At 31.8% G+C, this 23944-nt stretch overlaps 3 protein-coding genes and 1 pseudogene across 4 annotated transcripts; 1 reads left to right on the top strand and 3 right to left on the bottom strand.

The window, feature by feature from the left end:
* Positions 1–143: 143 nt before the first annotated feature.
* On the bottom strand, positions 144–1151 carry LOC114389630 (heavy metal-associated isoprenylated plant protein 39-like). Its single transcript, XM_028350340.1, has 3 exons — positions 1027–1151; positions 789–864; positions 144–664 (listed from the first exon to the last, which is right to left on the bottom strand). The coding sequence occupies exons 1-3, from the start codon at positions 1030–1032 to the stop codon at positions 420–422; spliced, it is 327 nt and encodes a 108-aa protein (XP_028206141.1). The 5' UTR covers positions 1033–1151; the 3' UTR covers positions 144–419.
* A 5676-nt stretch (positions 1152–6827) lies between these two features.
* LOC114389530 lies at positions 6828–8794 on the bottom strand. Its single transcript, XM_028350217.1, has 3 exons — positions 7897–8794; positions 7131–7676; positions 6828–6967 (listed from the first exon to the last, which is right to left on the bottom strand). Exons 1-3 carry the CDS (start codon positions 8788–8790, stop codon positions 6860–6862), a joined length of 1548 nt encoding a protein of 515 aa, XP_028206018.1. The 5' UTR covers positions 8791–8794; the 3' UTR covers positions 6828–6859.
* Positions 8795–11325: 2531 nt separating this feature from the next.
* Positions 11326–18415, top strand: LOC114389066 (annotated as a pseudogene). Its single transcript, XR_003661690.1, has 8 exons — positions 11326–11646; positions 13694–13751; positions 15402–15525; positions 15604–15771; positions 15935–16036; positions 16730–16839; positions 17030–17089; positions 17937–18415. The product of XR_003661690.1 is annotated as a protein REVEILLE 6-like (transcript).
* A 1365-nt stretch (positions 18416–19780) lies between these two features.
* LOC114390732 (heat shock protein 83-like) lies at positions 19781–23658 on the bottom strand. The gene is made up of 4 exons (XM_028351598.1): positions 23191–23658; positions 22388–22529; positions 21992–22272; positions 19781–21571 (listed from the first exon to the last, which is right to left on the bottom strand). The coding sequence occupies exons 1-4, from the start codon at positions 23311–23313 to the stop codon at positions 20018–20020; spliced, it is 2100 nt and encodes a 699-aa protein (XP_028207399.1). The 5' UTR covers positions 23314–23658; the 3' UTR covers positions 19781–20017.
* Positions 23659–23944: the final 286 nt, after the last annotated feature.

Raw genomic sequence — 23944 nt, forward strand, 5'->3', positions numbered from 1 at the left:
ATTCTCTATTTTATAACTACTGTAACTTTTATGGATAATAACCTGCGAGAATAAACTAGTTCCTAAGACTACAATAATTATATTATTGTAGTATTTAACAGAAAAAAAAAGTATATATTATAAAACGTGATGGCAGCTAGAAGTAGATTAAACTTGTGTCATACTCATTCACATTCCTTAATATGCTCTTACTTCCAACAAACTATACTAACAAGATGTGTGTTGCTGGAAAAGCCAATGAAATTACAAAGGTATACATTATACTATATATCAAAAACCCAAGTAGCTAGAAACTTGTCTGAATTTATCAAAAAAGTTACACCACCCTCTGCAAATAATAATCCTAATAATATTCTAAAATTTAGTAGATGACACAGCCACTATATAAGATTCTCTTCTAAACATCTAACCTATTAATTTTAACTATACAGATACAGTGGTGGTGTCATATGATAATAAAAGGGATAGGCATCATAGAGCTTGAGAGGAACAGGTTCTTTTGCTGGCTCCACTTTCTCTTTCTCCTTTTCCTCTTTTGCTGGTCCAACTGAGACTATTTCAGTGTGACACCACTTTCGTAGCTTTGACACTGCACTCACTGGATCAACATCCCCCAATAAGGTCATTTTCTTGTCATTAATGTCAACAGAAACTGATTGAACCCCTGCAAGATAATTACAAACACAATTTTGTTATGAAATCATTGATTCCTTGATGCTGCAGCATGATATGTATTTGGCTTCTTGAAACAAAGCAAAGTTGTAGTAGGGTTGAAAATTTTGATTTACCCGAAAGGCCAGATGCTGTCTTCATAGCTTTTCGCTTGATCCTGTCATCATGTAAGTCCACCTTTAACACAATTTTCTGTTACACAACAAATATCGAAGAGCTGTTAAGATCCAATAATTAATTGCTTCTACATCTAAAACATGAAAGAAAACAGTTAATACAAAGCTCAGAAAACTCAAGAATGTGATTCATGCATTGCTTAGGGGAAGGAGAGGAAAATATGAGTCTAGTTCTGACCTTCATTGTTGATAATGCTTGCTTGTGAGAGCTAAGCAAGAATTGTTTGGTGACAATTGCAAAGCAAAAGGCGAAGAGAAGTAACAACCTATGGCTTTTGTTTTGCAAATGTAGTACATGTGATATGCTTGGCTGAGATTGAGCTATATTTATAGTACTATAGTAGCATGTTATGAGACATGGTCAAGTCAACAAGTCAAACCCAAGTCAACTCAAATAGTATAGTCTTCAAAATACATTATAGTAATTCACGCGGCAGAAACCGTGTCATTTTTTTTTTAATAACAGAAACCGTGTCATCAAGTTTTGCGTCTGCCATACATAGTTCCTTCACGGAAAGTGAACCAGTCATATATTATAAAAACTGTAATCATTGAAGGCAATTTTCATATTTTGGGTTCTGAAAATATTAATAATGATGATGCAGTTGGGAAATTTTGGAGATTAATTGTTTTGGTAGCTGGCAATGAATTGACTTTGAAAGTTATCCCTTCTTAGTGTTCTCAACTATAGGAAAATATTTAATTAGTCTCCGTCTTAGTGCTCTCCCACTAGCTAGTAATTATTCCCTCATACATGTTTTGTATAGCCTGAATATAAATTATTTCTAGCTATTAACTTTCTTTTCCAAAGTCCACAACAACCCTTCTCTTGGAACTCAAACACAAAAGCCATATGAGTAAGTCTTTTTCTTTGCTTCGATGCATTCTATCAACCTCTAGTTTAAAAAGATAGAATTTTTTTAAAAAAATTGATAGCCCTTTGGAAGTGCTATGTATGCATATGATATCTATTTAAAGATAGTCCTTGTGAAGAACTACCTAACAATCTCCCGCTCTGGATTATTGGTTTCAATAGCTTAATTATTATAATTTAATCATAAAATAATTTTATAAATTTAACATAGAATTAATTTATCTCACTTTTTATATATTTAGAAATTAAATTTATATTTTTTATCTTTTAAGAATCAATTAATTTATCATCATATCACACTTTGATAAATAAATTTTGTTATTTATCCTAAAAGAAAAGGATAACGCTCATCACTTTTATATCTTTGTGATTAACATAAATCTGAATATCTCTTTTGTTGTTAAATATAAGGACCAAAGTGTTATTCCTCAACTTATTTGACATTTTCTTATATATCAAAATCTCCTTAAAAAACTTCGCGAGCTAAATTAAGTTTGGCTTAGTCTTCCATGTTATTTTTTATTCAAGGAATACAAACGGTAAGAAAACCCTCTAGTCATTTTTGTTATTTTTTTATTTAGAAATATCTCATTATTTTGTTAATTCATCTTTTTTGTGTTCACTTTTTTCTTATTTTTAACATGATATCAAAATCTATTCATTATTGATGTTCAATTATCCAGCAAAATTCATACATCATATTCAATTCAAAGTTTTAGATGATATTTTAATTTTATTGTCAAATGCTATTAATTATTAATTTGCTAATTTTTGTTAGTGAGATGAATTCGAACTTATGACCTATACCATCTTCCTCCCTCTACCCCCTCCCCTTTAGGTGTATACTGATCATATTTAACTAAACTTATCACTTAATCCAATCAAAGAATTTTAGGATAAGTTGACTTTGAGAAATTTAACTTCAAACCACAGCTAAAATCAATTTGATCATGAACGGTTGGATCAATCGAGTCATAATATTTTAAAAAAAATTATTTTGTAAAATTTAAAATTCAAAAGCATATTTTTCTCATATTTTTTAGAATTTTTTTTATAAAAATTTACAATAAAATTACATACAATGTTAAATTTGTTGCACAAAGAAATTTATAATTTTCTCATATTATTATTGGATTGGGTCATGAGTAAAAAATATACAATTTGTTATTCATCCTATATATGAATAAATCTAATTAGGTCACATCAATTTTGACCCAAACCCCAATTATTTAGGTTGGATTGGGTACACAAATTATTTGGACCCATAAACACCCCTATCACTCTTCTTATTCAACCAATAATCAACCTTATAACTCCAAAACAATAAATAAAGCATTCCAGCAAAAAGAAAACAACAAATAAAGCTTGAGAGGGTATTCGATACTCCTTATATGACTTAGACAATTCTTTATTAATTTTCGAGTCTTCGTAAATTGGAACAATATCCATTTTTAATAATATAATTAGTCAGGTGAAATAAATTTTATTATTATATTAATAGTAATAAATCGAATAACTATAGATGATTTTAAATTTCAAAGTAATGGAAAAAATTAAAGTATTAAGATTCGAATGTGTTCTCCACTCAAATCATTTGTTATTACTCGTGAATAACCCAACAAAATTTTGTCAACATTTACAATATGACAAACAAAGTCCAATCATACACTACTAACTATTACAGTACTACATACATGTTTATTTACTCCCTTGGACACACGATCACCTTCAATATATATTCTAATAGACCTTGCATCAAAGAAATAAAACCAACACAAATTACTACGATGTCTTTTTTTTTTTTTTTATCAATCTTTCTAATATTCTAAACTTTAGCAGATAAAAGTAATTTTAACTATACAGATAGAGTGGTGGTGGCATGTGATAATAAAGGGGATACGCTTTGTAGAGAGGAACATGCACTTCTGCAGGGTCCTTTTTCTTCTCCACTTTCGTAGCTTTGACACTGCACTCACTGGATCAATCTCACCCAATAAAACCAATTTCATGTCTTTAACGTCAACAGAAATTGATTCAATCCCTGCAAAATAAATAACAAATACACAATTTTTTTTCAATAAATCATTGATTCACCATGATGCTGCATGCACATATATGATTTGTATTTTGCTCAGTGGTTGGCTTGATTTAAGAAATTAAGTAGAGATTGTCTTCTTTTTTTATCATTTAATGGATAATATATGGTACTTCAATGTTTATCCATTCTGTGGCAAATTAAAGTCTATCGAGGAAGCGTGGTCTTTCTGTACTCTCTTTTCTAAGTCATTGTCATTTTGTCACAACTCAAAAGTAGTGTTTATAATTCATCTCATTTTTTAATGCGGTTGTCGCAACTGAAACGTGACGGGAACCTAGAGTTGTTGATTCGCACTAGTTCGATTTATTGAGCTAATCAATCACGGATCAACATTTTGTTGTTGGGGTTGAATTGAGTTTTCTAATTTAATAGTGGACTGAAATTTTGTTTAGACTAGCCCTTGATAGGTTGCGGACCAAACAATTATCAATGCATGGATCACTCATTTTTTTTGTAAATATAAAAAATTAAAAAATTATCAAAACAAATTATCTTTTATATGATAAAATTAATTACATAACTTGGGTTTTTGCGAGTATTAAAAAAAAGTTTACTCTACGGTTGAAATAAAAACTCGCAAAAACTCATTTTCCCTTCTTTTACGTTAATATTGTCAATTGTTCATTTGGAAATTTGCTGAAAAACCAATGATTTTTCTCTCCATCGGAACAATAGAACCTTATATTTTAAAGAGATATATTTTTTTAATGAGATTAAATCAATCATCTGAAAATAAATTAGACTAAAAATTAAGATACATTATGGGAAAATAAAACTTCCATCAAAGAGAGGCAAATAACATTGTGTGAACATGCACCATCACCGTCATGGTCGCTGGCCCAAGAGTAAAATTGCCGTTGTAGTTCTGTTCAGATCTTATTCTTTCTTCTTCGTCTCCATTTGTACTCTTATATGTGTTGCATTGCCATTGCACTGCGTTTAGGGAATTACAGCGATATATAGTTGAGGCACCACCAAATTATAGCGGCACCGACCAGCATCACAAGTTTTTGCGGGTTTTTCTTTCAACCCTATACGATACTTTATACATTATGATTATGAGTGTGTGAGATTTACTAATAGGATTCTTCTGTTAAAAGTGAAAAAGGAGAGGATCCAAATCCAAAACAAACTATGTGACCTTGGGTTTCTCATTACATTAGAAGATACATAGAAGCAAGAACCAAGTTCAGACTAAATTTATTTTTTCATAATTTAATTTTCATTGTAAATAAATATTATTCATTTACTTGAAAAAAAATTATGTATTTAAAAGGAGTAAAATATATATTTTTAAGTTATCTTATATTGTACATTTAATTATAGGTTATTATTTGTATAACCAATGTGGTAGTTACCTTATAAGGTGATAACACCATCATTACACGTAACCTACTCCCAAACCTTGATTTGATTTCATGGACCATTTTTTATAGGCTTTTTTTAATATATTTTTTTCTAATTAATAAATATTGGTACTAACTCTGTATCGTTATATTATAAAAGTAATGTACACTAGCATACTATTTTTTCGCTCAAAATAAGTGTTGTTTGGTAACTTAACTTACATATTAGTGGAATAAACTATTGAGCTGCATTTATTGCACAGTTAATAGATAGCATATAATGATTTCTTCTTCTTCTTTTTTTTGACAAAAGCATATAATGATTTCTTAAAAATTTAAAATAGTTTTTTTTTAATGTGAGTTTATAATTTAAGTTTTTATTTTCCTTTAAAACATATATAACTGTATAGTCCGTTATTTTTTTTAGTGAAATATAGTCTGTTATATTTATTGTACATTAGTTTATTAATTTAACACTTTATAGGACATTTGTTTCATAATTGCAAAAAGATCTTCTGCGTTTTTATAAAATTGCATGAAATCTCAGTTCTTAATTCATTCTAATATTTTGGATAAGTTGTTATCGTATATACAATTGTCTTTAATCTATCTCTTTTCCATGTCTATTGAGTAACACTTGCGTATAAGTTTACATACAAAAAAAATCGCTACTTAACAGTAGTTTACTAACGTCGGTTATTAATACAGTCATTAAGTGTATTACAAAAATTTAGTCAAAACCTCCCGGTAAGTGACATGTTTAACTGACGTTAAATTTCGATTTTTTGTAATGTTAAATGAATGTCATACTCTTCATATTATTTCATATTTAAATATTTCCAAAACATCAATAAAATGTGTCAACTTATTCTATAAGACAAACAAAATAGCTACATCCTTTCAAAAATACATTATTGTCAGTAATGTCATAAGAAAGACACATACAGAATTAATATTTTGCAAAATCTAATCATAAAAATTAAGAAATGATGAGATTTCTATGAATTTAAATTACAATAAATGAGTTTCTTTGACTTAATAAAGGGTCAAGTGCATATATTTCAATTCTTAACCATCAATGTACTAGACCTTTATCATAAAAATGACTATGTTGATTATAATGCATTTCAAAATCGTATTTTGGACTTCTAATTATTGTGTAATTTGTTCTATTTTTTCACATGTATTACATGTTTGAAAATAATATTTTTTTATCATATGAGTTTTAACAATTAAAATAATGATAAAAGACTAATACGATATTGTTTTCTATTCTTAGTGCATCTCGATATTATTGGAGAAGTTTTGACTTTTTAAAATTTATTATTCACAATGTTAGAACACATTGGATTGGCTTGAACCAAATAAGATTCATAAGGGTTTAATTTGTTGAGTTATCGGCACATTCTTGCATACTTATAAGAGGCAAATTTACATATAGTGAAAATTAAGAAAAAATTTTGGAATTGTATGTACCAAATTCAAGTAAAATGATCCTAACCAAAAATCTAAATAACGAATAAAATTAAATGTATAACAAAATTCTAAATTTAAAACAAGTATTTATATAACTTTATACTTCTTAGTACATTCTGTTACTATTATTTTTTTATTTAAAAAAACTAAGATGCCTCTATAGCTCGTCTATATCTAGCTATAAATAATAATTGGAGTTTGGAATCTCAGTTCCACCTTAAAGACTCAATTCACTAACTTCTCCCTGCTGACACTTGCCCACCCATATATACATAGTTGAGTTCTTTCGTGATGGTAAAACTCTACAACAATCCCTCCTTGGTGACTGCAAAAACAAATTTACGTTCAGTTAACAAGAGGATTCATTAATTTCAATATATATGTTGATAAATTAGTAAAGTATACACTTTTTAATACGTATAATGAAAATAAACAAGAGATGTTGGTGATATCTCATTATAATAGTGCAAGTTTCAAAACATTCTTACCATTTGCCAACGAAGAGGATTTGGTCTTTTTGAAATTATAATGGAATTGATTTTCTCTGGTGACTCCATTTTCCAAGTGCAGTAAGGAGGTCTAGATTTGAAACGATAGTATGTACCAATAATTTGCTTCCTAACTGGATCATATCGTGTTCTGTTCATGTAGAAAAGGAAAGCTTTCTGACAAGGGTTTTTATTTGTCACAGGTCTTGTGTTGAATGAGTATGCAGTGTAATCAGCTCTTTTATACCAATTTAGAAAGGTTCGTGTTGGCATCTCCAACTCTCTAGGAGATAATACTCCCCTCAAAACTTGAACCACATAGCCCCATGAAATAGAGATGGTCCAATATCTCTTCTTGTCATAGCAAATTGATTGTTGCATTACGCTACCTGAGTCTTGCTTAACAGATTTCATTAGTTGTTGTAAGGATTGCACTCGATTCATCATTGGGAATATTGGTTGCACCACATCAAGATGGTGCAATGTCACTAGTGGAGCCACAGGATGCGCCCCCAGAAGGCCTAAAAGGTCCCCATACACATCATACTGCATAAGCAAGGAAGAAATATACATGATGATGCAAATTTCAGATTCTTCAAGAAATAAAGAATCAAATCACCAAGCACTCCTAATAATGATATTATTACTTGACATACAATAAAATTAAATAATTAAGGCTTAAATTTATTTTTCATACTGAAACCAAAACTAATAAAATAATAAACTTAGAGAAACTAAAAACATATTTAGGTGAATAATTAATTACCTGGTGAAACCCAGGTTCCTTAGTTAATGGAACTCCTAGCTCCGCCATGCAAGCTTGCATTCTATCATCACTTCCATATAGAGCAGGGTAGCGTTGAATGCAACGATCTTGCATTTTTGCGAGCTCCTTGGCTAATGGATAGCTTATAGCAAATCCTCCCCCACCATATGCCATAGCATAAGAGAAATGAATGTTTTGAACGTGGCTCTCAGATGAGCTCCCAACATAATAGAATTGAGTGTGGTCATACTTAGAAAGAATTCTAACCACATTATCCACAATAAATATTGTATCATCATCTCCCATCATGAACCATCTCACGTCTTCCATTCCAAGCTTCAATGTCTCTGTTACCACCCTTGAAATCCTCAAAGCAGATCTTTGCCCTTGTGTATTTGTATATTTAAATTTAGAGGTGTCCCCAGAAATTCGAATCTCTGGTAACCCCTCATTTGCTTGAGTCCTCACTTTGCTATCTAACCACACCACCCCTCTTGTTTGATTAGGCTTCCACCACACTTTTATGTATTCTTTTCTTATGTCCCACAAATTGGATGAAGCAGCTATCCCAAAAACAATGTGTTTGAGCTTCGTGTCTTGTCTTTGAGATAACTGGTCAAGGGATACTTCTTCTTCTTCTTCTTCTTCTTCTTCTTCCTCCTCCTTTTCATTGTTGCCCTCTTCAACATTTGATCTTTCAATGGTTTTTGTAGTTGAGGATATATTACCACTCATCTCAAGATGTTCTTGGGTGGCTTCATCTAAATGAATGGAGGTAGAACAATCCTTCTTGACCTTGGTTAAGAGAAGAAAATTTGAAGAATAAAGGATGTAGAGAACAATCATGATTAAGATCAACCAAGTGATGATGCGTTGCTTGGAAGAATAGTACATTTGGTTGTTGTTTCAGATTCTTCAATCCCTCAGATTGTTGTTACACTATTTTTTACTCACAAGTGTTGGAATGGAGAAAGGAAATCATGAAAAAGAGATTCAAACTCAGATTTATTCGGATCACCCTGAAGGAGAGAATAAGAAGGTATTACTACTTTGTTTTCTTTTGGTGTCTGTGGTTCTAAGCGAAATTTGTTGTGACACGTAGCGAAGTTAAATGCGATTCATATGGACACTATATATGTTTCAATCAATGGTGAAAAATTTGTTGTAATAGGATATATGATAACATTGTGCAAATATAACATATATCACTTGTATAATTTGTTACAAACTTAAATAGAGAGAATATATAAATAAAAAAATATGAATTTAATTAAATATTATGATATATATAAATTAATTATTTATATGGATATATGTTAAGAGACTTACAATGATATAATTCAAATCACAAATTGGAAAGATTATAATAATAGCTTTTACCAGCTAATGGTTTATCCTATAATTATTATTCAATGGAATATTATTTTTAATATATCCTTTAACGATATTAATTATAATTATGATATATAATCATATATTAAAAATGACGTTATAATAACATTGAATAATAATATTATATTGAAAAATGTCATATCATAATTTATGGAAGTATATATTAATTGACTTTGGTTATTATAATGAAATCATATTATATATATTAACATGGTTATTTCATATATAATAATTATTAAGAATAATATTATAATATATTATTATGTAGTAATTAATCAATGGTGGTCCTGGACACAATTGAGGCGAGCGACGGTTCTGAGTCCCATCTTTAGAGGGCACAAAAAATATTATTTAGTTGATATTAATATTAAGAAAAAAATTCATATAATCATTTTAAAATTATATAAAATTTATTTTAAAATAAATAATTTTTAATGAAATTTATTTATGGAAATAATTACCAGTAATTAGTTAAACTTAAAGAGAATTGGCAATTTAAGACAAATGTTAAACTTAAAGAGAAAAATATGATATATTATTTCCTTCCAGGATATAATTTTCACTCTGCTCAAGACACTAAAAATCTTAAGAATAATCCGGTAATTAATATATTATAATAATAACTATAATATATTTAGATTATTATGATCATCTCAATATATTGATCATAATATAAACATGTCTAAAAATTCCTAAGACTATGTTGTCTGTCTTTCTTAGTTTTCAATTTCCAATATCTAGTTGTTAACTGTTCAAATTAAATGAATTTCAAACTTATGACTATGTTAGTTTTCTCAGTTGTTAATGTTAGATAATGAGAAAGTGAGTGACTTAGTGTTATTATCTGTTAGTTTATTGGGCTGAGAAGGAGAGAAATCAAGGTAGATTACTTATAAATTTGAGGGAAGGCTGAGAGATAATTTATTATTTGTGATTAAATTATGTAAAAATTGTTTTTAAATTGTCATATTTTTTAATAAAATGATTTGGACTGGATCGGTTTGTAATCATATCGGATTGAACAAAATATGAAAAGTTGTATAAAAGTGATTCGATTAATCAAATTATTTTTATAAAATTCGTTAGTTAACCAAAACATTTTTCATCCAAATCCGATATTTTTATAAAAAAAAAATTCAAAATTTAGTTTGAAATCAGTTTCATTCTTAAAATCAATTTAAAACTAATTTAGTTAAAAGCTGATTTTTTTAAAATAGTTTTATTATTTGAATTTAAAATTAAACTAGTTAAAACAATTTAGAACTGATTCAGTTCGTTTTTTTTTTTTATCAAATTGGCTTTTCACACTTGTATATAAGGACCACATATTTTTTTTAAGTGTGTTTGAAAGAACGTTAATAAAATTGATTTTGTAAAATTGATATTGAAGTAATGTATTTATATTTGAATGTTTTAATTATAAAATCAAGTTATGGATAGAATTTAGTACAAAATTTTATATTCAACGGAAATTACTCAAAATTACTTCATTCCTTAATTAATTATGAATTTTTCTCCAACATAAAACCAAATGTGTAAAAATATATTTAAAATCAAATTTAAATTCTAAATCATTTTTTTTTCAACGTGAAACCAAACATACACCGGATAAATTGTCATATTAATTTCCAATAATTAATAATCCATAATTTTGTTGTCCCATTTTTTTCTAGTTCCTAAATTTTTAAAAATTGATAATTTTAATTTTTAGCATATATTGACTGGGTTATTTTAATAGTTGACTATCGGTATTTTGATGATTAATAAAAGTCTCTTTAATGTAATAAAAAAAATTATATTTTTAATCTTTAAACAGAAATTTAATCGGTCCTTAAACTTTTATATCATCAACGTTTTTAATCTCTTCCGTCAGATATGACAGTTAACTACTGATTTTTAAATTGACGAAAAATACAAATTATAACCTTTTTTATTCTGCTTTTTATATATATATATATTTATTTTGAAGTGCTGTATTAAAATGTACTATATTTTTAAATTTGAATATTTCTCTATATTTAGCGTCAGTTCCGCACAATGCACCTAACATTTGTTGTCACATAAATTTGGTATACGTTTCGCCACAAATCCCGCATTTAACTCTCTCCCTTTCTCTTTCTCTCTAAAATCTTTGAAAATGGTATCCAAAAACCCGAACCCGCCCGAGGGATTCTACTTGGATCCCAGTGGTGGCATGCCTCTTCCTGGGATGCCTCCCTTCGCCTCCGTCTCCGCCGCAACCGCTGCGAACTCGCCGGAGGACGCCGCCAAGAAGATCCGCAAGCCCTACACCATCACCAAGTCGCGGGAGAACTGGACCGAACCCGAACACGACAAGTTCCTCGAAGCAATTCAACTGTAATCATGTTCGCTCCTTTTTTTATTTTTCTTTTTAATTTTGGTTTGCTTCTGAGAATTCAGTGGTTGAGGTTAAGAGTTCGATTGAAGCTTTGGTTAGTTGAATTTTAGTGCTCGGTGGCGGTTCTCTGAGTTGCACGAGCTGAATTGTGTGTGAGGGTGCGAGATTTAGGGTTTTGGGGATGAATTGGGATTTGTTTTTTTATTAGGGTCAATGTGTTAGAATGGAAATGGTTAATGGATAGGGTAAAGCTTGATTTTATATGCCGAGTTAACACAGTAAATGCAATGGTGAATTGAGGGCGTGTTTGGTGTGATAAAATGTTTTGTCTTTTTGCTTTCCATTTTCAATGTTTTCTTTTTTTTCTTTTCCATTTATGTACGAAATACAAATGCTAGAAAATAAATAAATAAATAAATATAAATCAAGTGAAAATAAAGTGTAATTGTTAATGAAAATAGGAGAAAAATAGAAAACAAAGTGAAAACAAGTGGTACTTCGATAGTTAGTTTTTTTTTTTTTTTTTACCAATGGTAGTTATTAGTTAAAAACATGAAATTAAAAGAAAACATTTTTTAAAAAAAATTGAACTGGCCCATAAGTGTCCCTTTGCTTATTTTAGCATGCTTTCTTGTTAGAATTTAGAAAGTATGAAAGATTGTGATGAGATGCTTTGATAGAGAGAATATCAGAAATGATCTTGAGAGCTAGTTTCTTATTCATTTTAGATTGTTTTTGTTAGAAGCTGGAATTGATATTATTTATTTCTTCTTTATGGTGTCAAATTATCACTATTGGACTATTGGTTCAAACCCTGCATGGCTTACAAGCCACGTTGAAGGAGTTGAGTTTGAGGTATCAATTGGATAAGTGATAGTAGAGTGAGAATCTTAATTCTTAAACATGGTTGGAATGTCCATTATTGAGGAGAGAGAATGGGGATTGGGGACATTAGGACAATGCTCAATAATTTCAATACTAGAACAGCAGAACCAGAATTGCACTAAAAACTAAGTTGGTTCAACTGGGAAATTCTATTCCACATAAATTTTAATCCTTTGATTTCTTCAAATACAATTGTGGTTGTCGGTTTAAGCAGTTGAAGATGGCTTTCTGCTTCCCTTCTGACCAGGCCTGGCTCCCAAATATGACCAGCCGGACTAATTGGATTAAGCTGTTTGAACTATTTACTATTTTCATTCTGATCCTTCCACAATTTAAAACTTCTTTTTCCTTACAATAATAAATAAATTGGGAAGAATAGGTGCATATAGGCCCAAAGACATTGGCAATCACAACTGGAAAAAAAAATAGACCTGAAAAAAGAAAACAATTATTGGACTAATTAATCTAAAGAGCATTTAGTATGTTAATAAGATTTCCTACACCAATAATGCCTGTATTTTGACAATATGTTTCTCTCCTTGGGATTGTAGTAACATAGTCATGATATGACACAAAATGACCTAAAGCCAGGTTAGTGTAGATTCCTCTTAGTTTTATTTGATATGATCATATTAGGAAAGTTATTACCTCTCTTTGTAGAAGAAAATATTATAGTAAGTAGAAATAGGAAATATATCTAGGTGAAAGACAAGAGCTCCACTTTTTTTTCTTAAAAAAAGGAGAAGGAGCTAGTGAGCCAAAGTGACTAAAAATGCAAAGCTATGTAAGCTTTTTGCCTTTCATAATGGAACTTCCCTTGAAACATCTATTAGGTCACCAGAGAGAAATCATAAACAAAATTTACAACAAAATTTAAAGGTTGAGAGACACCCTTGGAAATTTGGGCAGTTTTCTTTAGCCAAAATACTCTTCAAATCATCATGCTTTTTATATAAAATTTTGGTAATAACTTGAGAATGCTGTAAATCATCGCATTATTATGGTGGAGAGCTCCATTGAAAGGTCAAGACTTAATTCCTATCCCTTACAAGGAATTTGGTGTTTCAAATTAAAGCTAGTGTTTGTTTCTCCCCTTTCTTTATCTTGGGGTCGCCATTTGCCACTATCCTCACTTTTTTTCCCCTTCATTTCTGTTTTCAGGTTTGATCGTGATTGGAAAAAGATTGAAGCATTTGTTGGATCAAAGAGTGTTATACAGGTAATTCTCATTGAACAAAAAAACTTTCTTTGCCTGAAGTGTAGAATTATCTTTAATCTTTCTCAATTTGAGTCTAGATCTGCACCTAGAAAGTATCCATTCTCATTTTCTTGTTAAAATTGTTTTTATTCTCAATGTTTTGGGAGGGAAGTCAACAGAGCCATGGCAAGAAAAGGGGTATTCACTAATTAAATGTGGTTAATTGGTTATGCTGTTTTCAAATTTTGCCACTATATCTTGCTGGAAATGAAATGTCAAAAGATGGGTCTTCTGGTAGGGATGATTTGTGATTTGTCGATTTCCTGGTCCATTAATAAAAAGGTTGTATCTTTTATGAGAAAAAATAAACCTAATAGGCTAATGCCCATTTTAGCCCACCATTTGACACTTAATCTTTTATTATTAAACTATTATTAGATGTTTATAACCATTGTTTATATCATACTTTGTTATTCTTGGAAAAAATGTGACCCAACCAACTATACTAAAAGTGTAGCTGTTAAATGCAGATCCAGGAATGGTTTTTGTAATCTTTAACATGCCTCTGCATGTGAGAGCAGAAAATGGGCAAAGCATGATAAAAGTTTTATAAAGAATCTACTGCACTAAAATTTTATACTTTTAGGTACAGAGTAAGGAATGGTTTTGCTTCTGGCAAGAAAATAATGCAAAATGCTTTTGATGACATGCTGATCCTTTTGATTAACCGAAAAAGTGTTAACAGGGAGCTGTATTTTATGTTAGACATTATTTATGAAAGAATATTATAATGTAATTTGATCCATGCCTCCAATCCCATTTAGTGGGAAAATGCTTGGTTGTTTGTTTTGATTGAGACAAGTGTCTGGAGCTGAGCTGGCTTGAAAATCTGAATATATGAGTTGTTTTAATGGTTGAAGTTTCGATATAATGTCCATGCCTTAAGGTAGAAACATTAGCCAATTTTTAAATAATAAAAAATTTAAATAGTTTATAAATTAGAAAATTTGCAAAATTTTAAATGGTTAACTATACTATTTTTTTCATACATAATAACTTCAAAATCAAATATTAAGTACTTGGTATTCTGATTTCAACATAATTTGTAATTATGAAAATATTGTTTAACCAGAAGAAAAAAAAGTCAATATTGATAACCATTTAATAACAATAAAAGTGTGAATTTGTATCTTATATTACTATAGCAATACATATTTGCTAATGGCTTTGGATATACAGAGGTGTGGAAGAGAGAGAGGGGGGAGTGAGGGAGAGAGGTGAGAAAAGAGGTGTGGAATAGAGGGAGGCTTAAAAAAGGGATAGAGAGGAAGAGAGGTGCAAAAGAGAAAGAGAAGGGTGAGACAGGTGCATCACAGACAGAGCATGCACTAAAATTCGGAGGTGAGAGAGTTTACAGTGACACTATGGCAGAGAAGAGAAATTTCCAAATTCTTTTATTTTAGGTGTTAGTAGAAATCCCTTCACTTTACTTCAAAAAAATCCCCTTTAAAATTTCCATCATTAACATTCTCTGCATTTGATATCCAAATAAGTCATATTGATATGTGGAATTTTAAATCTGCTTAATAATTGAATGCCTCTTTGAATTCCTCACCCAAACACACTGTAATTTAGTTTAAGGACTAATGATAATTTCTACTGACTTTGTAGATACGTAGCCATGCACAGAAATACTTTCTAAAAGTTCAGAAGAGTGGGACAAGTGAACATCTTCCACCACCCCGGCCTAAAAGAAAAGCTGCCCATCCATATCCTCAAAAAGCTTCCAAAAATGGTCATAATCTTTCACCATTTATTTTTTAGACAACTTAAGTGCATTTATATCTAATTATTTATAATTGACATCTGGCAGCTCCAGTACTCTCACAAGTATCCGGACGTTTTCAGTCTTCATCTGCTTTGCTTGAACCTGGATATATCTTGAAGAATGATGCCCCACCAATGCTTAAAACTCCTATTATGAACACTGTTGCGTCGTCCTGGTCGAACAACACCTTGCAAACTGCCAATTTATCTCCTGGTATTAAATGCTACAGTTTTCTTTACCTTAAATTTTGCTTATATTGATCCTGTAATTTTGTTCATGAAAAGTAAACATGGGTTATTGAATATACTTGTTGCCAAAAAAAATTAAAAGATACTAACTACTTTCTTGTGTTTGCAACATTAAATGTTTATTCCAGTGACAAAAGTGAATAATCCTTGCAGTAGCGGTGAAAGCACTCCTAAAGTGTGGCCAGTTGGTGAATCTAATTGTCAAGGGAATAAAATCCATCCATTGAGAGGCAAGGTTTTAGTGGTTTTCCTTAGTAGTTTCAAATTGATTTTCTTTGTTGATTACATGCATGCATGGCATTTTTATGGAGTGTTGTTATAAATATAGGTTGTGCTGAATGTGGCATATAATGTATACTCAGTGTGTACTTTATGACAGTTGTATAATAAACCCTACACTATGTGGGGTTGAATTAACTTAATTTTCAATCTTGGACATGGATGATTGTCTTATGCACCAAAATTTTCACTTGAATTATGATATAACTGAAATGCTCAAAATTATAAGCTGCCAGCTTTTATTTGAATTCAACGGTACTCTAAATAATGCTGAAAAATTGTATATTGCTGATATTTTCTCATTTGGTATCTTCAATTTATTTATTATTACATTTGATGGAATCCTGTGTCCAAGACATATCATTTTAAAATTTATGTGCTTCATGGATGAAAAGCTGAGTGTAATTTTTTTGTGACTCATTTCATCTAAATATTCATCATGTCTTGAAAGCTGTTTGAGTAGCTTTCTACAAACTCCCACTTTGACCCACTTACAGACAGACTTGCAAAACTCCTTATAAAAAATCATTTTTTTCTTGTCATCCAAGTTTCCTTTTTATAGTATATTAGTATTATTGATTCTTTTATATTAATTATTGTCTTGATTTTTTAATTAATAGTTAAATGTTTTTTTCTTAATGCAGTTCTTCCAGATTTTACTCAGGTATATGGCTTCATTGGCAGTGTATTTGACCCAAATGCAACTGAGCATCTGCAGAAACTAAAAAAGATGGACCGCATAGATGTTGAGACGGTATGTCTATGTTCCTCCACTCCAATATTTGCTATTCTGCTCAGCTAGATTGGATTCTGTTATAGATACTCCTTAAGTTGACATTAAAGCTTTATTTGAACCTGACTTATTGACTAGTGTCTACTACAATTGTATAAATGACTTTATGCTTGTTCAAAAGTACTTACAAAATGTCCTTGGCTGTTTTTAGGTGCTACTGTTAATGAGAAACCTGTCCATCAATTTAACTAGCCCAGATTTTGAGGATCATGTAAGTATTAATGCACTGATCTTTAGATTGCTATAAATGTCTAGCATGTCATATTGTCATGCTGTATAAGCACCATAAGAGTTCATTTTGGTAAAGTGCCTATCTTTTTATTTCATTTTTTAGTGCCCATATCATTTGGAGTAAGATTTTCATGGTTGCTGTTGCAAGACATCTTTTCTTCTATCCTATATTTTTTTTTCTTCTCTCCTATTATTGAATTTCCTTTATCATCTCAGCAAAGGAAACAAAAGAGTATTTAGAAGCAATTATCATCAGCAAAAACAAAAAAAAAAACAATTATCAGTAGCAGTTACTGGTTAACTCCAATGTTTTGTTGCTGTCAACATTGTACTTGTGAAATACAAGGCATGTCGAGTGCCTGTTATATAGCATTTCATTTCTCATCCTACTACCAATGTCCTATAGTACTCTTATTCATTTTGCCCTTGAGCTGGGATCCATCAAGAAACATCAAATTCAGAGGCTACTATTAATTATTATTTGACTCATACTCAGCATATTTTTTCCCTCCATACTTCAACTGAATCTTATATTTGCTATTACATCTGAAGGTTTTGACTTCAAGGTTTTTTTGTTTGATGGATGCATTTGTTTGCTATCATTACTGTTTAAAACAGACGCATTTCACAAAATCTATGTTCAGATCGTATATTAATTTATTTTGGTGTTTAAAAAATTTGTGACTAGTATGACTTGTGTTGTGGAGTTAATTGGCTGAAAAGACACCCCAATTAAATCTCTAAGAGGAAAGAAAAAATAATAAGGGACTTGATATAATATGATGATCATCCTCTTTTCTGATGTACATGCATCATAATTTATGCAGAGAAAGCTGCTTTCATCATATGAAGTTGAACCAGAGAGAGATGATAACTATCAACGCGGATAGACCCATGCACGATGAGCAGTTGAAGAGTGCTAATGGGATGGAGGCAGAAAATGGCTTCATTTTCCACCGATTGGATGCAGTCAGGGTGCTATTATTTTCCATGATGTGATAAAGATACTGATGGTCATGGCAAGGCAACAAACTGAAGACGTTTGAGTCACGGCTAATTTTTATTCTGCTCTAGATTTTTATTGCTGTTGCTCGTCATCTTAGCTATGCAAATCATAATTGTCATCATTCATTATTATGTCATGTATATATGAATCAGCCTATTAAAAAGAAAATAATAATCTGAGATTGTATAGTTATTTTCCTAGTTCTTTGTAGGTCTGCACAGAACCTCATAATTGTGTACTAAATTCAGCAAACACAAATATTTGAACGGAATATATTCTAGATTTGTGTAGGTCTGTACAGCACCTAGATTTGTGTGTTAAATTCAACCAAGCATCAAATAGTTGAAGCAAGAATGCTATATTCCTAGTCTGTAGACATCTTATTGAATTTACCCAGTTTAAATGTTTTGGGTGGGCACTGGATATGGAAATGAATCATAACGAGTTAAGAACATAAACTACTAAACTTGAGGAACAATTGGAGCACTTTTCCTTTTAGTCAAGAGTTCTGATTTAATCAACCGGTGATTTGCCAAAAAAAGAAACGTGAAATTAGCTTAGGCTCTCTTAAGCTGGTAAAAAAGAGGGAGTCTTGAGCATATTTGTATTTGAGAAGTTTTCCCAAGTGGAACTCAGTTGAAGAATTAAATTTCGTTGCTTTTCAAATTTCTCGAAATCTTTAAATGGCTCTATCCAACCAGAGGTTTGGTGGTAATGTAGCGGTTAGGTAAGTTTTTTTTATTGAATCCGATGATTACCAATGGGAATTAAAATTAAGCAATCCTTGGAGATGTCACGCTAGCCTTGTAATTGTTAATTAACACGCACAGCTCGGAAGGGAATAATCACAAAAAAGTGAGAAATCCAAATCAAAGAAAGACAAAAATCACGTGGCATTGCAAAATGATCAAAACTAAATACTAGCAAGGAAGCGTAGCAGAACGCAACAAATGCATCTGTCAACTGAACGGGGTCTTAATCAAAGAGGGTAAACAAGCTTCAGAATTGAAATCCAACAACGGCTTGATTGATTCAGTAACTAAAAGTTGGTAAAGAGTACCTAAAAATCGAAGAGTGACTTTCTAACCGTGATTCTGGTAAACTATGTTTTCCAAAAGATTGTCTTGGATTCTTTAGAAAATGTTTGGTTAGGGAGTTGTAAAACTACATTTGAAGCAACTCTTGCTTTTATGTTCTTTTTACACGTATCTAACTATTGCAGCATCGTGTAGTAGGTTCAACTCAATTAATTGCAGCAGGGAACAATACTCCACTCTGTTTTACTCAGTCGAATATGGATTTTGGCTTTGACATGGTATCATTGCATAATTTCGATGCATGCAAAGGAAATAAATTTATATTTATTTTAAATATAAATTTTATTCCTATAATTTAGAATTTTTTTCAATTTTATTCTTACAATTTTATTTTTGTTTTAATTCTTGTAAAATATATTTTTTTCTTATTTTTAAAATGTGTTAAATAATATTTTTTATTATTCAAAATATTGTCTAAAACATATTAAATACAAAAAATAAAAATATAAAAAAAAATAAACACATCTTAGACAAAGGCAAAAAAAAAAAAAAAAACACTTTGGTGAACCATAATGTATTTGAACCATATTTTCAATGGCACATTAGAAGGAAGGTATAAGAGGCGAAGTCAGAGGAAGTAATACTTGTTCTCCTTCATTGATGTATATCCAGAACAATTACTGACAGTAGGTAGATGCAACACACAGACTGACAGACACATTTTTCACATCACCAAAGCTAAAAAAGTAAAAACCCTATATATCTCAAAAAACAAAACAAAAAGAAAGATAAAACTAAAAGACTTCTGCATCCACCACCATTTAACAGACACGAACCACAATTCATTTAACACGACCTTTGGCATTTAGTCCACTTCCTCCATCTTGCTCTCCTCAGCACCATCCTCTTCCAATGGGGGCATATCAACATCGTCTCCACCATTGTCATCTTCATCAATGCTAAGACCCAACTTCAACATCCTGTGAATCCTGGAAGCAAATGTGTTGGGATCATCAAGGCTGAAACCTGAAGTCAAAAGGGCAGTCTCAAAGAGAAGCAACACAAGGTCCTTCACAGACTTATCATTCTTGTCAGCTTCAGCCCTCTTCCTCAACTCCTCCATGATACCATTGTCAGGGTTGATCTCCATTGTCTTCTTGCTAGACATGTAGCCACTCATGCTGCTGTCTCTTAGAGCCTGAGCCTTCATGATCCTCTCCATGTTTGCACTCCATCCGTATTCACCAGTCACCAAACAGCAAGGAGAGTCAACAATTCTGTCAGAGACAACAACCTTCTCCACTTTGTCTCCCAGAATTTCCTTGATGACCTTGCAGAGCTCATCAAATGACTTCTTCTTATCCTCTTTCTTCTTTTTCTCCTCCTCAGTCTCATCATCCAGCTTCAACCCTTCCTTTGTGGCTGAAACCAATTTCTTGCCATCGTATTCCTTGAGTTGCCCAACTGCATACTCATCAATTGCATCCACCATGAAGAGAACTTCATAGCCCTTCTTCTTGAGTCTCTCCAAGAAAGGAGAGTTCTCCACTGCCTTCTTGCTCTCTCCTGTAATGTAGTAAATGTCCTTCTGGCCCTCCTTCATTCGTGTAACATAGTCCTTCAAGCTTGTCAATTCGTCTCCACTCTTTGTTGAGTGGTATCTGAGCAAATCAGCCAACTTGGACCTGTTCTGGCTATCCTCGTGGATACCCAACTTCAAATTCTTCGAAAAAGCATCATAGAACTTGTTGTAGTCTTCCTTGTTCTCCGCAATTTCATTGAACATCTCAATGCACTTCTTCACAAGATTCTTCCTGATCACCTTCAGGATCTTGTTCTGCTGCAGCAGCTCACGAGAAATGTTGAGGGGCAAGTCATCGGAGTCGACAACACCCTTCACAAATCCGAGGTACTCGGGAATGAGCTCCTCACAGTTGTCCATGATGAACACCCTCCTGACATAAAGTTTGATGTTGTTCATCTTCTTCCTGGTGTCAAACAAATCAAAGGGTGCCCTCTTTGGCACAAAGAGAATGGCCTTGAACTCAAGCTGGCCCTCAACAGAGAAATGTTTCACAGCCAAGTGTTCTTCCCAGTCATTGGTGAGGCTCTTGTAGAAAGAAGCGTATTCATCCTTGGTGATCTCTTCTGGCTTTCGCAGCCAAATTGGTTTCTGCTTGTTGATGAGTTGCCACTCATGAGAAACCTCCTTGATCTTCTTCTTCTTCTTGGAATCCTTCTCCTTGTCTTCGTCAACATCCTCAACGTCCCCTTCTTCCTCCTTCTTTGGCTCATCATCTTCATCATCGCTGATTTCTTTCTCGGTGGTCTTCTCAGTCCATAGGTAAATAGGATAGCTAATGAATTCAGAGTGTTTCTTCACCAGATCTTTGATCCTTCTCTCCTCCAAGTACTCCAACTGTTCACAATCCAAGTCATGGACATTAGTAAATTTAAAAACAACAAAACATGGTTAAGTAAAAAAAATCAAAATTTTCAACAAAATACGATAATGAATCAAGTTTTTTCAATAAAAATAAAAAATAAAAGCAAACTAAGATTCAATATAAGTATATAACTAACAAAACAGTTCAGGTTAATAAATCCAATTTCCCCCCAAAAAATAACAAAACGGGTCAAGTAAAAAAAAAAAACACAATTTTTTCAACTAACCAAAATTTCCGACAACCAACATAGCGACTTACACTAAAAGCTAATTTTTCAACAAAATGTGGGTGGACAAATAAAAAAAATCCAATTTCTCAACAAAACAACAACAACGTATTCAATTAATCACAAAACAACAAATTGGGGTTTCAGTTTGTCATTCCAAGACTACCTGATCTTCCTTGAGGAAGAGGGTCATCTTGGTTCCCCTTCCAAGTTGCTCGCCATCGGTGTCCCTAGTAACAGTGAAAGAGCCACCGGCCTGAGACTCCCAAATGTACTGTTCATCATCATTGTGCTTGGTGGTAACAATGACCTTCTCTGCAACGAGGTAAGCAGAGTAGAACCCCACACCGAACTGCCCAATCATGCTTACATCAGCACCAGCCTGCAATGCCTCCATGAACTCCTTGGTCCCGGACCTCGCAATGGTACCCAAGTTGTTCACCAAATCTACAACACAACACACAATATTCAGTCACAGAAACATAACATAATAAAACACATTCAATCCAAATCATCATTCGAAATTCCGAACACATGCTCGTATAATGTAACGAAGAATTACCTGCTTTGGTCATTCCAATGCCGCTGTCAATAATGGAAAGAGTCTTGTTGGCCTTGTCGGGCACAAGACGAATGAAGAGCTCTGGCTGAGCATCGAGCTTGCTCTTGTCGGTTAAACTCTCAAATCGAATCTTATCCAAAGCCTACATGAAGCCAAATAAAAACAATTCCAAACACTGTTAGAAAAATAAAGAACACGTTGAATTATTTGAAAGACAAATGTTAAACATGCCCAAAAGACATTGGTTGAGAAACTTAAAAATAAAAATGCAGAAATTTTTTATGCTCTCCTATAATTTATATAGTAAATTCTATCAATTTAATTCCTTTAACTAACGTCTTAAGAATTCTAGTTAAGAAGACCCTTATTTTAAGCAATATTGGTACAATTATTTCAAGAGACGATATTAAATAATGTACTATCTAGTATTAAACCTTGAAAGGCACAATTTTAAAGAATATGTTAGTTTTTTTGTGTTGTTCTCTAATCAAAATTCAACTATCACCTGATAAAAGCTTATTCTAATGGTCACATATAATATGAGAAAGAAACTTCAATTCTTGTTAATCGTGTACTCCATCAATCAAATCAATTCATGGTTCGAGAATCTAATAGACCAAAGCAATAATGCTCGAACAAAAACAACATAGTACAACCAGTGTCACATTCATTAACAAAAACACCTGATTGATTGAATGATTTCATGTGCTATAAAACTGGTGATTTCTTTATAATTAGAATCATAAAAAAAAAAAAAAACAGAGACTAGGAAGAGTGAGTGAGGGATAATAAAAGAGGCTTACATCAGAAGCGTTGCTGATGAGTTCACGCAAGAAAATCTCCTTGTTGCTGTAGAAGGTGTTGATGATGAGGCTGAGAAGCTGGTTGATCTCAGCCTGGAAAGCGAAGGTTTCAGCGTCCGCCATTGAAGCTCAAAAAGATAACCGCAGAGAACGAACAAAAAAGAAAATTGCAGAAAAGAGAGCGAGGAAACTGCACAGAGCGAATTGTAGAGAGTTGAAGTTGGTGAAGGTTGTGAAAGAAGGAGCTTTATATAGGAACGGGAATGGGAGACAAACAACGGGTTCTGGATTCTTCTACCTCTCTCTGCATTATGTTTTCTTTTTTTGAATGAAGCGCGTGACTTGGGAACAAACGGCGTCGTTTTGCTTTTTTAGTTTCGCGGCGGAGTATCGCGAACTTTCCATGAAGACGGTTGTTGGGTTTTGCGCTCTAGAATGTTCCTTCTCTCTCTCCCACTGACGAGAACAACGCACACCAACAACAACGGTTCAATTTCACACAGAGAAAATACTTGTTTAACAAGTTATACAACAAATCTTAAAAAAAATAAAAAACGGAAAAAAAATAAGAGAAAAAGAAAAAATTTGTAAATGTAATAAATAATACAACAAATAAAATAAAAACAAAAAATAATATTATATGAATTATTGTAAGAATTATTATACATATAATATATAAATTATATTAGAAATTTTAGATGGCTAAGTTTGGTTTATCCCTCTCAAGAGAGACTATAATTTTTTATGGCTGCTC

The sequence above is a fragment of the Glycine soja genome, chromosome 16, assembly GCF_004193775.1.
Source record: "Glycine soja cultivar W05 chromosome 16, ASM419377v2, whole genome shotgun sequence".
In the NCBI taxonomy this organism is placed as follows: Eukaryota; Viridiplantae; Streptophyta; class Magnoliopsida; order Fabales; family Fabaceae; genus Glycine; species Glycine soja.